Below are 15,249 nucleotides of genomic sequence, written 5' to 3' on the forward strand. Positions count from 1 at the left end.
AGGGCCAGCGTGGGCATGTCCCTCTCTCCCTGGGGGCTATACTTACCTTTTGTGCCCTGGGGTACCCTGCAACTGATTCACATCTTTATAAATTTGTTATAAACCTTGCTGACATGACATCACATCAGCGAGGTATGAATATTTAGTGAGGGGCGAATCATGTGGTGGGGGGGGGGTTCACTAATTATATTCTAATGAGTTTCTTGTCTTTTGTGGGCTGGAACCTTGTTCCATCACTGACGTGGGTTATGAAAAATTAGGAAATGAGACTTTGCCAGCGAGAAACACATTTCCCGATTTTTGTAGATTTTGAGCCCATGTTGCAATGAACATGAACGTGGGAACAAAATCACCCTTTTTTTTGTGGATTGTTAGAATTGTCCCTGTAAAATTTTCATGGGTTAGGCACATGTGTGGGAGATATTTGTTGAAGAGTTCTACTCCTGGAAGAAGATTCAGCTTCAGTCTGAATGCCTGAGGCCTGTTCAGCTGTCTGCACGCTTTGACCAGGTCCCCACTCTGTCCTGGGGTCTGTTCATTGCTGGGTGTGGTTTTTGAACATTAGGAGTGGCCGGAATATTAACACAAGAGCAAGGTGTATTCGGAATTTTGCCTCTGTCCCTCCTCCTGGGCCAGGAATGAAAGCCCTTCAATCCCCTGGCTTTACATTTGATGAGAGATTAAAGAAAATATACGGTCATAATTGAAAAGAGAAGAGGTGCCTTGCAGAATGGAACAATCCCTTTATCCACCTTGCTCAGATAAAAAGGCGAACCCCCCCCTCTGTTGCAGAGTTTAATACCGCTGTAGATGTTGACTATTTCCTGGGCGCCAGTGAAATGACCATTGGTACCTGGGTAACTTTACACAGCCCAGTACTGTCCTTACCCAGTCCTGACGAATGTCCACTTGCAGCCTGGAAAACAAGCAGGGATTGCGGTCAATTTCTTTCTCCAACCCCCCCAGAACATTGAGACCAATTGCCTTGTCTTTACAGACAGTCTGACTGAGATCAGTTGCTGGCCACACCCCACGAATCAAACATTCGAAACACTCTGATGAAAGGTCATCCAGACTCGAAACATTGGTTTTATTCTTTCTCCACAGATGCTGTCAGACCTGCTAGGTTTGCCAGGCTGATTCCAGGGATGGTGGGATTGATGTATGAGGAGAGATTGACTAGGTCAGGATTGTTTTCGCTAGAGTTCAGGCGAATGAGGGGAGATCTCATAGAGACATAAAATTCTAACAGGACTTTACATGGTAGATACAAGAAGGAGGTTCCCAATTGTGGGGGTGTCAAGAACCAGGGGTCACAGTCTGAAGATTCAAGATAGATCATTTTAGGATGGAGATGAGGTGACATTTCTTCACCCAGAGAGCGGTGAGCCTGTGGAATTCATTACCACAGGAAGTAGTTGATGCCAAAACATTGAATGTATTCGAGAGGCGGCTGGATATAGCACTTGGGGCGAATGGGATCAAAGATTATGGGGGGAAAAAGCAGGATTAGGCTATTGAGTTGGATGATCAGCCATGATAAATAGCGGAGCAAGCTCAAAGGGCCAAATGGCCTCCTCCTGCTCCTATTCCCTATGTTTCTATGCTGAGATTTTCCAGCACTTTTTGTTTCTGTTTCCAATTCCAGCATCCACAGTAATTTACTTTAATCAAACATTCAGGATCAGTGACCAATGAAAACAAAGCTCTGTGTGAGCTCAGTCAGGGAACTCAAATTCTGACATATTTTGTCAACATTCATAACTCTGTCGTTGAATTTAAGAGTGAGAGAGAGCACCGTGTCTGATATATTGCTGTTTCTGATGTGACGAAAAGCAGAGTGTAATTGTTATTTTCCATGGTTCTTCATTACAAATCCTTTCTTCCCAGGTACAAAACGATCAGTGTCAGAACACAGAAGCAACAGATCAAAAGTGGATGCGTCTAACAGAACGTGATGAATGGAAAGGACATTCGGTAAGCGGCAACCTGACTGTTTGAAACGTGATTATTGTAAAACCGTATTCATTTTTAAATATATATCTGAAAGATACGGTAAAAGAATAGTGCTGGGACAAATTTAACAGGAGTGAACTGACTTTGTCCCATTCCTGGATAGAATCATAGAATCCAACAGTGCACAATGAGGCCATTTGGCCCATCAACAATCCCAACTCGGCCCTATCCCCATAACCCCATGTATTTACCCTGCTAATCCCCCTGGCACTAAGGGGCAATTTAGCATGGCCAGTCAAACTAACCCGCACATCTTTGGAGTTGGGAGGAAACCGGAGCACCCGGAGGAAACCCACGCAGACGTGGGGAGAGCGCACAGACAGTGACCCAAGCTGGGAATCGATCCTGGGTCTCTGGTGCTGTGAGGCAGATAGTTAACACTGTTCTGCTTCCAATGGAAGAGGCAAGATAATTGTCTTCTGGGTTTGCAAATTAAAATGGATAATTTAGAGCAAATGAAGCTTTAGTTATTGGAAAAAGCAGTTGTGGGGAGAGAGACGTTGGTCAAAGTTCTCCGGCTGTTTGTGCTGGTGTGATTCTCTGGTCCTGTGGGCTGTCGTGGGGGGTGGGCGGTGAGGGGGAGGGCAGGGGCCTGGGTGGGTCACTGACAGCAGCTGGACCAGAGAATCCCTCTGCAATGATTGGCACCCTGGCTCCTGCCAAATGCTGAGGGGAGGCTGGAGAATCTCACCCAGTAATATTAATCCCAAACAAATGTAAGGAATGCAAAATACCAAAATGGTTAAGGGACATTCTTGAAATGTTAGGATTGAAGGTATTTGGTAACCATATAGAATTATATTGAAATAAAAGCATGGAAAATGTTGATACATCAACTTTTTTTGCTAGCGCCATTAAGTTGGTGAATCCACTTGAATAGTGTTTTTTGACTATCAGTTTAATTGGAAATTAGCTGCGATGACTTACTGTAAACTGCCAGTGGAACGCAGTCGATTTTTTTGGCTCTGAAGAAATGTTGTCGGCAAAGACAGTCTTTTGAAAGGACTGGATCATCATTTGTTAAATAATTGTCCAAAGCTTTGAAAATGCTGATGAATATAATGGGAAGAGGAAGCCCTTTGATAACCGTGGATGTGTGTCTCAGTTTGAGGCAGCACCATTCAATGTGAAATTTCCTGGAACAGACATCACACCAACAACCAAAAACAAAACTCAATTATGGAGCAAACAACAACTTTTTTTTTTGGTCTTTTGATTGAGGGAGCTGGTACACTCCTGTAGACATTCCTAGTCAGGAAATGGAACTCTTTAATGGTTCACTTTTTAGCTTGGATGATGTCCTAACATTTAGAGGAGCGAGGCCATGGTCGCCCTGTTCGGAGTTCTGTAAAGAAAAGCAAGGGCTTGTGATGCAGTGAGTATTGTCCCAAACCCAGGACTTGATGGCCAAGGAAGCGCTTCCATAACAGGGTCAAACAGGTTGAGTATGAATCCTTCCAACACACACGTATGACAGGTGGTAAGAGCAGGAGGAACCCCCTGGTCAGCCACCTTGATGGGGAATGGCGCCCCTCAAGCTATAAGCCGCTGATGACAGAGTAGTGACCTGTTCCAGGAAAAACCTCACTACGGAAACAGATTAAAGTCTGCCTTGTGAACATTAGGTGCAGGAAACAACAAAGGAGCGTTTGTGGATAACATAGAGAGGAATGTGCTACACTATACAATACTGCAAACTATTTCACCCAGTCAACTGTAGACATGGCCAATCATATATTTGTGTCCATATGGATTCTAATGGGACATGGAACAAGGGGATAAAGGGGGCATTTTTTGTTCGATATATACTTGTACGTATGGACCTGAAGGTGCTGCTATCTGAGAAATTATTTGTCGGCCCAACTGTTCAGTCCAATTTAAATCTTTGTCGGGTCATCAGGGACGGGATTTCCGAAATTCCTTTGGGTTTCTTCCCTTCCCAGGCTGCACCAAGAAAATAAACTACCTCTTTCTTAATCAGGAGAGCTCAGTGACATACTCAATGGCATCAAGATGCATTTTGGAGATGAAACTTGCATTCATATCATGGAAAACAAATAGTGGGAGGTGATAGCCTAGTGGTATTATCGCTAGATTATTAATCCAGAAACTCTGCTAATGTTCTGGGGACCCGAGTTCGATTCCCGTCACAGCAGATGGTGGAATTTGAATTCAATAAAAAAAAATCTGGAATTAGGAATCTACTGAAACTGTTGTTAATTGTTGTAGGAACCCATCAGGTTCACGAATGTCCTTAGGGAAGGAAATCTGCTATCCTTACCCGGTCTGGCCAATATGTGATTCCAGAGCCACAGCAATGTGGTTGACTCTCAACTGCCCTCCAAGAGATGGGCAATAAATGCTGGCCAGCCAGCACTGCCCATGTCCCACGGGTGAATACAAAGCTGTGAGGAAAACTGGTTGCCAAGGCAGTGAAGGAGGGACTGGGATGAGTGATCAGAAGTTCAGTAAAGAACTGGGCTTTGAGGAGGTTAACGAAAGAGCAGAGGAGGGGGGTTCTACTGAGGGAATTCCAGTCTATGTAACCTCGGCAGCTGAAGAGAAGCCTGTCAATAGGGGAGAGAGAGCGAGAGACGGAGAATCACCGTCCTGTAGGAACTGGAACACCCATCATTTCTTCCAACTAAACAACTGATCCCATTTGCAGACACCCTGCCTTCAAATCAGTCCTGTAGTTGAAACTTAAGAGGCATTTAGTTATGCTTCAAGCATTCTATTGTTATATAAATGAACTTGCAAAGAAGTATGAGATATAAACTGCGATGATGATAAAAAGATGTTTTGATTTCTTTTACAATTGTCTGTGTAGGTGAATTTAAAGACTGGTACAAATGTCCTTTATTGGAGAACAACTGGAATCCTTTTGGGCGAGAAAATGTCCAAACCAGTTCTCTTAAAAAATATTCATATTGAAGGTAAGATTTACAAGATTTCTGAATGTTTTGTAGTATATAACAAGTTATTCCATTTATAATACATTATTTATATTTGTGTTGCAATATATATTAAGAATCGTTATCCAACTTATACCTTTATGTACAAGTTTCCTTCTTCGTTATTATAAACTCTTGAGAACATTTTGTCTAATATAATTTTTTGTGCAACTTTGATCTGTGATAATCTCTGGCTGGGAAAACATCACAAAGTAAATTTATCCGACAGGCCTTGAAAGTCAAATTGGAAACTAAATAATAGATCCACAACATCTGCCTTTTCTCCTCTGTATTCAGTGGCAATGTTTTATTTTCAGGGCTATGGGAGCATTGTGGATAAGGACATAGAACCAGTAACCCAGAGGCTAATGGTCCAGAGACACAAGTTCAAATTTCAAATTTCAAATTCCATTTATTGAATAAAATCTGTAATATGAAGCTGGTATTCGCAATGGAGACCATCAAAACTAATGGACTGATTTCCTTTAAGGAAGGAAATCTGCCGTCCTTACCCGATCTGGCCTACACGTGATTCCTGAGCCACAGTAATGTGGTTGACTCTCAGCTGCCCTCTGAAATGAGCCATTCGGTTGTGGTCAAGGAAGTGACTCATTGCTATCCCCTGAAGGGAAATTAGGATTGGCAGCACGTGCCCGCTTTGCCAATGATGCTCACATCTGAGGAATAAATTTTTAAAAAGTGGGACTTTTTATTCCAAAATCCATCAATTCAACTTGTGAAGATTGCATAATTCTCCTAATTACCGCAAGAAACTTGAAAATGAGTTTGTCCCGTCACTTCACTTTTTATTATTCACTAAGATTCCAGTTTGTATTAACTGCTGGCTTCAGATTCACAAGTGTTGCAATTGGCCTTTTTCCTGAAATTCCACATGGGTTCATGTGATGTTTCTTTGTTGAACAAGGTTTTGGGTGGGTTTCTTCACCTCCTTCCTGCTGTCAGTGAGAATGGAGAATTTGGCATTCCAGCTAGAACTCCATTCCTTTCTCCCGGCCCCGGAGAATCTTGGCTGCAAATGAAGGTGGAGATTTTTGGCGTTTATCTTTTGGATTTGGCTTTTCAGCTCCGACCTACAAGGAAGCACGATATTCCGAGGAAAGTCAGCCTTTTGTACTTCCAGCTTCTCTCACATCCCATATTGCTCCAGGGAAAAAGTTCCAGAATCTACTCCAACTTTCATTCGCTCAGACCTGAGATAGAAATAGTTATTCCAGGAAATTTTAGTAACACTTGGCGCTGCGCTGCACACCCAGTGCAAGCTGATATCTTGCAGCTTCAGAGTTTTTCTGGCACCTTGCTCCAGATGAGGAGAGTCAGGTCAAGATCACTCGGAAATTAGATCATTCCACAAATTGTCTTGACTTTAAATATGTTCACTGACAATTCCGCTTCCCTGATGGTCCACAACCTTTATCAGGAATTTTGAAATGGGGGATGAGAAAGAGAAGAAAGTGAGGGAGAAAGAAAGAGGTTTTTTTAATATAACGGGGCAACAGTTCATCGCAGCATCTTCCCTCAGGAAAGAATCCATGACGCGACGTACAAAACTAACCCAAACTTCACCCTCACTTGGTAAAAATCTTCATCGTTAACTTCACACTAATCAGGATGTGTTAAGTTAAGATCTGTGCGATGAACATCTCATGTTATTTTGAACAGGGGTTGCTTATACATCAGAATGTTTCCCGTGTAAACCTGGTACATTTAGTGACGCTGCTGGCTCAACAATCTGCAAACCTTGTCCTAGAAATACGTACTCAGTCAGAGGAGCAAGATCCTGCCAGAAATGTGATGAATCAAAGCAGTTTTCAGGTACGGTCGCTTCACGTTTCATTGTTTGAACAACAGTATGAAAATTTATTTTTTTAAATCTAATTCCCACTGTAAAATCCTGGGAATTCTGTAAATTGATTTAAAAGGAACTGTTCTTTTCTGGTTGCCACTTGAAGACTTCTGCTTTTCCCTGGCTCTGAGACGCATTTTGTTCGCAACAACAGGAGTATTGCAAGATACGTATTTACATGAAGTGCGCATTAAGATTAATATCATTGCTGTGATGCACATTCAGCTGTGGACCCAAGTTCCAATGTTAAATTCTAGCGAGAAGTTGAAATTCGAAGAGTTCAATGCACAGACAAATTGTGAAACTATTAAGCAGCTGATGAAATTGTTTTCAAGTTTATTTAATGGTGTCACAGATAGGCTTACATTAACACTTAGACATCATAGTCTTAGGATAAAGGCTAGCAAATTTAAAACAGAGTTCAGGAGAAACTACTTCTCCCAAAGGGTTGTGAATCTGTGGAATTCACAGCCCCAAAGTGCGATGGGTGCTGGGACAGTGAGTAAATTTAAGGAAGATTTTTAATTGGTAATGGAACTCTGAGGAACTCTTTGCCGCAGAAGGTTGTGGAGGCCGGATCATTGAGTGTCTTTAAGACAGAGATAGTTAGGTTCTTGATTAATAAAAGGATCAGAGATTATGAGGATGAGAAAAATATCAGCCATGATCGAATGGCGGAGCAGATTTGATGGGCCGAGAGGCCTAATTCTGCTCCTATGTCTTATAGCCTTAAGGGTTGTGGGGAGAAGGGAGGAAAATGGGGATGAGGAGCATAATAAACATGATCGACCGGCAGAGTGGATTTGAGGGGCCGAATGGCCTAATTCTGCTTCTATATCTGATGAACACTGAAATGAAGTTACTGTGAAAATTGTGACAGAGATCAGGGAAAATGTTCAATTTGGGCATTGAAAACACCACATTTTGTTATTTAGTTTTAATTACAACAATGTGCTTTTCTTATTATGTTCAATAAAGTTTTAAAGATGGGAAAATTATGTATTGTCATGATCGGTAAATAATTATTAAAAAAATCCCTTTTCATTCCTGTCACAAGTCTGGAACCATAGAATCCCACAGAAGGGAGACCATTCGGCCCATCAGGTCTGCATTGAACTCCCCCAAAAAGGTCTTGGTCCCTGGCGCTGTGAGGCAGCAGTGCTAACCACCATAATTCTGGCCTTGGGTCACTGTCTGTGTGGAGTTTGCACATTCTCCCCATGTCTGTGTGGGTTTCCTCCGGGTGCTCTGGTTTCCTCCCACAGTCCACAGATTAGGTGGATTGGCCATGGGAAATGTGTGGGGTTACAGGGACAGGACTAGGGGGGGAGGGGGCCTTGGTAAGATGCCCTGTCGGCGAAGACTCCATGGGCCAAATGGCCTCTTCTGCACTGTCGGGATTCTATGGTTCTAAAGTAAAGAAAGCAAAGTTTTATTTATTAGTGTCACAAGTAAGGCTTACATTAACACTGAGGGGGATTGAATATAAAAGTAGGGAGGTCTTGCTGCAGCTGTATAGGGCATTGGTGAGGCCGCAGCTGGAGTACTGTGTGCAGTTTTGGGCGCCGCACTTACGCAAGGATATTTTGGCCTTGGAGGGAGTGCAGAGGAGGTTTACTAGGCTGATACCGGAGTTGAGGGGGTTGAGCTATGAGGAGAGGCTGAATAAACTAGGCTTGTACTCGTTAGAGTTTAGAAGAATGAGGGGAGATCTCATTGAGACGTATAAGATGATGAATGGGATGGATAGGATAGAGGTGGAAAGACTCTTCCCGCTCAAAAAAGACAGTAGGACTAGGGGGCACAGCCTCAAGATAAAGGGGGGGCAGTTCAGAACGGAGTTGAGGAGGAACTTCTTCACTCAAAGGGTGGTGAATCTCTGGAATTCTCTGCCCGTTGAAGTGGTGGAGGCTGCCTCGCTAAATATTTTTAAGAAGCGGGTTGATGGGTTTTTGATAAGAGAGGGGATTAAGGGTTATGGGGAGAGGGCGGGAAAGTGGAACTGAGCCACGACAGATCAGCCATGATCTTATTGAATGGCGGGGCAGGCTCGAAGGGCCAGATGGCCTACTCCTGCTCCTATTTCTTATGTTCTTATGTTCTTAAGGTGAAATTCCCCTAGTCGCCACATTCCGGTGCCTGTTTGGGTCAATGCACCTAATCTATGAGTAGGATCAGTATCTATCGGGGATTAAGCAGCAGGCTGGGGGAGTTGAAGGTAAAGTTAGAAAGCGGTTTTTGTAACGTTATTGGAAAAGTCATTTGTCAAAGTTACTGAGAACCAAAGGATGATGGAAACGCAATGTTTAGTCAATGCTGCCTCCCAATGGCCATAAGCTGCAATTGCAGGCACCATCTTTTATTCTCCCCAACATGTTCAGACTGTGTGTTAAACGATATGTGATAGTTGAACGATACTTGAACATGGGAAAGCTCTATCACAGCATCTCATTTACTGCCACAACTGCTATTGCAGATAGATATGGGTATTTTTATAATTGGGGAAAATATTACTTGGCCTAAATTTCCTCTGTTCGTACATTTTTAAAGGCGCATTAACTTAATTTTTGTTATACACCCTTGTGCTGTAAAACTGATTTTATATTTCCCTATTATGATCAAAATTTGCATGTTTTTAGAAGAATGTGAAGACAATGCAGTGAGCCGGGAGACTCGAGTGGAAGCCTGGGTACCACGGGGTCTGCGAGTCTTTGGCTATCGGATTTCCAATGCCGTCAGCTTCTTGCCAGAGATCGAGCTGCTGAGTGTATTCAAATGAGAGTTACCATCGCATTAGCGGGCCTGGGACTGACGGCTCTGGGCCCACCAGCCTCACCCCGCTCCCCCTCCTCACCCACCACCCCCAGTCTGATTCACTCCAGCAGGGTTTACTATAGCTCCCCACTGCGGGGAGCTCGCGGCCTGACCCCACTGGAGTGAAGGGGGGCCACGGAGGCCTCCCAGAGATAAGAGAAGTGTGCCCCCCTGGGTATTGCCAGTCTGGCAGTGCCAAGGGGGTGGGGCCTAATGGGGAGGCCTGGTGGAGGGGGAGAAATCGGTGGGGATGGGGATGGGGAGTCCCGCTGTCACTTTGCAATCGGCACTGACGGAGGGAGGGAGGGAGGTCAGTGATTAGGGCTGGACATCAGAGTGGACGTGGCTAAAAGGGGGGTTGGGACTGGCAGAGGGGGAGATCGGGATTGCCGGGGTGGTGGGGTTGGGGGTTTGCGGGGCTGGCCTGGATGCATCTGGGGGGGGTCAGAGATCAAGTTGGGTCCGTATGCAGCAATGCAGGGCCAGCGATCGGGAGACCAGCAGTGCGGGGCTGCTGTGCGTGCGCTAATCTCGACTCTGACCGAATGCACATGCGCAGTGAGCTGCCCAGCGCTATGCTGTCAGCCTCTCCAGCGGGAATAGGCCCTGCCCACTGATTTTCCATGGGATTCACGCTGAGGCACTTTGCAATGCAGAGTGTGGGAGATTCATTTTGAAATTCCCACTGTTTTTACAGTGGGATTTACTCCAGTTTTTATCTGAATTTGACACTTAGGATTTGTTTGGGAGAATCCTACCCAGCGTTTTTTAATTTTGATACAGTGATATTTTAGATTTCAGTCCAATGAAATTATTTTGTTTTCTGAAATTTGAAATTAAAAATGAAGGATGCTGTGCTTCCCACTTCTTGATTGGTTGTGAGAATGCTCCAGTCTGGTTGTTTACCAGCTGGTTGGCATCACTGCTGCCATGTGTCTGGTGATCCCCTTGAATCTGTGCCAGATTTAAATTCCTGTCGGGAAAGGCAATGGAGAGGAAAGGGTCGAGAGCTTCAAATTTCTTGGTGTCCAGATCACCAACAACCTGAGCTGGTCCCCCCCACACCCACACTATAGTTAAGAAAGCCCCACCAATGCCTTTGCTTTCTCAGGAGACTAAAGAAATTTGGCATGTCTGCCACAACTCTCTCCAACTTTTACAGATGCACCATAGAAAATATTATTTCTGGTTTTATCACAACTTGGTATGGGCTCCTGCTCTGACCAAGACCGCAAGAAGCTACAAAAGGTTGTGAATGAAGCCCAATCCATCACGCAAACCAGCCTCCCATCCATTGACTCTGTCTACACTTTCTGCTGCCTCGGAAAAGCAGCCAGAATAATTAAGGACCCCACGCACCCCGGACATTCTCTCTTCCACTACCTTCCGTCAGGAAAAAGACACAAAAGTCTGAGGTCACGTACCAAGTGACTCAAGAACAGCTTCTTCCCTGCTGCCATCAGACTTTTGAATGGTCCTGTCACACCTTAAGCTGATTTTTCTCTTTACCCTATCAGTAATTGCAACACTTAGTTCTCCAAGTTCCTCTCTCCTTTCCTTCACCCCTATACACTCTATGAATGGTATGTTTTGTCCGTTTAGTGTGCGATGTGTCCAATCCAAGGACACAACAACAACTTGCATTTGTGTACCAACCTAATGTCCCACAGTGCTTTGCAGGAGTATAAGAACATAAGAACATAAGAAATAGGAGCAGGAGTAGGCCATCTAGCCCTTCGAGCCTGCCCCGCCATTCAATAAGATCATGGCTGATCTGTCGTGGCTCAGTTCCACTTTCCCGCCCTCTCCCCATAACCCTTAATCCCCTCTCTTATCAAGAACCCATCAACCTGCTTCTTAAAAATATTTAGCGAGGCAGCCTCCACCACTTCAACGGGCAGAGAATTCCAGAGATTCACCACCCTTTGAGCGAAGAAGTTCCTCCTCAACTCCGTTCTAAACCGCCTCCCCTTTATCTTGAGGCTGTGCCCCCTAGTCCTACTGTCTTTTTTGAGCGGGAAGAGTCTCTCCACCTCTATCCTATCCATCCCATTCATCATCTTATACGTCTCAATGAGATCTCCCCTCATTCTTCTAAACTCTAACGAGTACAAGCCTAGTTTATTCAGCCTCTCCTCATAGCTCAATCCCCTCAAAACAGAATTTGACACGGGGCCACACTCGGTGATATCAGGGTGGAGAGTAAGATTCTGAGCTAAGAGGCTGATTGAAGAACTGTGCAATTTGGAATGGAATTTGGGAGAGACCCATTTACTGATTTTGATCAACATGTTTTATAAACAGAATGATGTTTCATTATTCGACTGACGTGGATTAAATTGAAACACAGCAAATGTAAAACATACAAGCTTAATCACAATGAAACTGCAACATTTTAGTTTCAATAAAGCTGTAAGCTTATGGGATACTGAGGTCTGACCTGCAATTTGAAATGTAAAGGCATAGCACCACGCAATTCTGGCATGAGAGCTCGAATCCCTACCCAACTCCTGCTGAGCTGGTGCGGTCAACTGCTTTGGGAATATATGGCGATGATGGCTGGGATTCTCCAGCTCCGCATCTGGGATTCTCCAGTCCCGCTGTTGCCAATGAAGTTTTGGCTGAGTGCCAAATTCTCCGTTCTCACTGGCAGCATCGCAGGGCAAACGGGACCAGAGAATGACAGCCCAAGTCACGCTTAGTTAAAAAGTGGATGTGCAGTGAGGGTTTCGGGGGGTAGGGAAGAGAGTGTTGGTAGTGGAATTTGTACATAACACAGTGTTAGCCGATACACCAGATAACTGAGGATGATATAATTCACCTGATTTAAAGCCACTGATCGGGTTATGAATTGATGAGTCAAAATAAACAGATTACTAGAATTGTGTAATTTCCAAACTGATAATTTAACAGCTAATTTCCATTCTGATTATTTCTGAAATAAGATCTGATGCTGCTAACTTCTATTTTGTTTATTTTGTTACCATTGCTGTCTTTCTAGATGAAGGATCCAGTGAATGTAAAAATCGCCCACCATGTACAGAGAGAGACTATTTCCAGATACACACACGATGTGACAAAGAAAGGAAGGTAATTATATTTTGTACTTTTTAAAAAATGATAAAATTAGAAATATAAACGCAATATTTTGCCCATTTTAACATTTATCCCCCAAGCTTACTTTACCGCAAACAAATAGTGCGAGCTTCATTAGAAGTTTAAAATTGATATTTAAATGTAGGTCTTGAACTTCACTTGCCTGGTTCAGTACAATGTTTTGACTGATTAATTGGAGCTGCAAACAAGCCATTTGTGATGATTCAGATGTGAATTCAGTTTTGAGAGGATGTCACTTCTGTTCTTGAGCAGCAGTGTTTATTTTTCTTTTGTTTTTGCTGTCTCTTTGGGCTAATTGGGTGATTGAAGTAAATAAAATGTTTTGGTAAAATAATTTTTTGAGTAGAAAATTAATGTTAAATGTTAAGCAGAAAAATCACCTGATCAACCTGCTTTGGATGAAAGAGGCGGCAACTATAATGAAAAGGCTAATTTCATAGTGATTGTGGCAATCTGTTGACTTCATAGAATCCCTGCAGTGCAGGAGGTGGCCATTCAGCCCACTGATCTGCACAGACTCTCTTACTCGGGCCCTTACCCCATGTATTTGTCCTGCTAATCCCACACATCTACACAGTTTGGAACACCAGGGGACAATTTAGCATGGCCTATCCACCTAACCAGTACATCTTTGGACTGTGGGAAGAAACTGCAGCACCCGGAGGAAACCCACACCGACATGGGGAGAATGTGCAGATCCATACAGACAGTGTCCCAAGCTGGGAAGTGGGGTGCTAACCACTCTGCCACCCGTTCATGGCTTATTATCGAGTGACTGTCTTGATTTCAATGTAAAACTAGTCACTTGCCCCTACAGTGAACCATTCCAGGGAAGATTGCCAGAATTCCAGGGAATATTCCCCTCCTGGCCTCATTGAGAAATCACTCGTACCAACATCATGTGTTCGTTCCTTTTAAATATTAAGCTAATAGTGTTTTTTCAGGAAACTATACTAGAATTGTTTTTGATCATCTTGTGATTTTTGTTTTCGGAGAGAGTTAACATTTGTTACGAGGTAAGTATTAACATTGATGTTCCTCTTACTTCGCAAATCCTTTCTATGTGAAAAATGTCCCTAGTTTTGAAGTGACCCATTGTGTTTGGTAAGATTTTGTGGCCAAATTCACCCAATAAATAGGTTTGAAACACACCTGTTTTCAGACTTCTTTAAATGTAGAATTATTTTTTGTAAGATCGCACCAGGTTTTAAATATTGTTAAGGTTGAACCCAAAATAAAGAATCATAAATTGGGTGTTTGAAAATCTGACAGTAAGAAGTTTGGTGATCGACCTGTTTCATCACTTTATCAGTTAAATTACTTAGAAATTCCAATTTAACATGTTCCTGAAATGAACCTTTTACAAAATTAGGAGGAATGAAGAAACATTTTTTGAAATTGTGTAGTTGCAGTAACGCTTTACTCAGACACAAGGATCGCGTGGTTAACATGCTTAGAATCCACTGTGACGTTACTTCAGGAATGTACTAAATGCTTTGAACCTCGGAAAACAGAATGTTTCATAAATTGTTTTTCAGACGCAAGTCATGTACAAATGGATAACACCAAAACTCTGCAAGGAGGACATAAAAAACGCAATCAAACTTCCCCCATCAGGGGCGAAGAAACCTTGTCCACCCTGTAACCCTGGTTTCTATAACAACGATACTTCAAACTGTGCCCCCTGCCCCTCCGGTACCTATTCAGATGGAATGACTTGTAAGCATCTTGCATTTTATTAATCTACTTTTAAAACAGTTTTTGAAATGCTATGGTTATTGCATATGGCTACAATCGGTCAAAGCTTGATCTCATCCTAACCACTCAGGCTGAAGGATCTGATAGGTCATTCTGCTGATTGGTAGCGGGAAAAGTTCCACATTCCTATCTCCTGCCGTCTAGTTAGTTCTCTGAAAAGTTGTGAGAGAACAGAATTGGTCAAAGTTGTGATGCCTCCTGTGATTCAATAGTTTGTAAACCCTGAGTTACACATGTGGGAAATGGTTATTTGGGAGAGGGGCCAGGGATTGCAGGTGGTCAACCAATTAATCCCCAAGAAAAGCCAGTAAAGGAGTGGAGGAAAGTTTGAAATTAAGGAAATACACTGCCCATGTTTCAGTAATTAGAAAATTGTCAAATCTCAATGATTCTGGCAGCCTCTGTGAAGAGAGAAACATGGTTAACTTTGAGAATTTGAGATGTTTTGCTAATTCTTTTTGTGTGAACTATGAGAATTATAGAAACCCTACAGTACAGAAAGAGACCATTCAGCCCATCGAGTCTGCACCAACCACAATCCCACCCAGGTCCTACCCCCATATCCCTACACATTTACCCACCAATCCCTCTAACCTACACATCTCAGGACACCAAGGGGCAACTTCAGCATGGCCAATCAACCCGCACACCTTTGGACCATAGGAGGTAACTGGAGTACCCAGAGGAAACCCGTGCAGACATGAGGAGAATGTGCAAACTCCACAC

At 43.4% G+C, this 15,249-nt stretch overlaps 1 protein-coding gene across 1 annotated transcript in view; it reads left to right on the forward strand.

Annotated features, from left to right (window-relative positions):
- Nucleotides 1-15,249, forward strand: part of elapor2b (endosome-lysosome associated apoptosis and autophagy regulator family member 2b) — a 106,009-nt gene that overhangs the window by 62,286 nt on the left and 28,474 nt on the right. Inside the window, exons 5-9 of the mRNA XM_080207774.1 lie at nt 1,891-1,977; nt 4,847-4,952; nt 6,651-6,803; nt 12,650-12,738; nt 14,304-14,484. Coding sequence (XP_080063900.1) covers nt 1,891-1,977; nt 4,847-4,952; nt 6,651-6,803; nt 12,650-12,738; nt 14,304-14,484 — 616 coding nt within the window. The remainder of the gene's footprint in view (nt 1-1,890; nt 1,978-4,846; nt 4,953-6,650; nt 6,804-12,649; nt 12,739-14,303; nt 14,485-15,249) is intronic.

This window comes from Carcharhinus amblyrhynchos, chromosome 19 (assembly GCF_965287045.1).
Source record: "Carcharhinus amblyrhynchos chromosome 19, sCarAmb.v2.hapA, whole genome shotgun sequence".
NCBI lineage: Eukaryota > Metazoa > Chordata > Chondrichthyes > Carcharhiniformes > Carcharhinidae > Carcharhinus > Carcharhinus amblyrhynchos.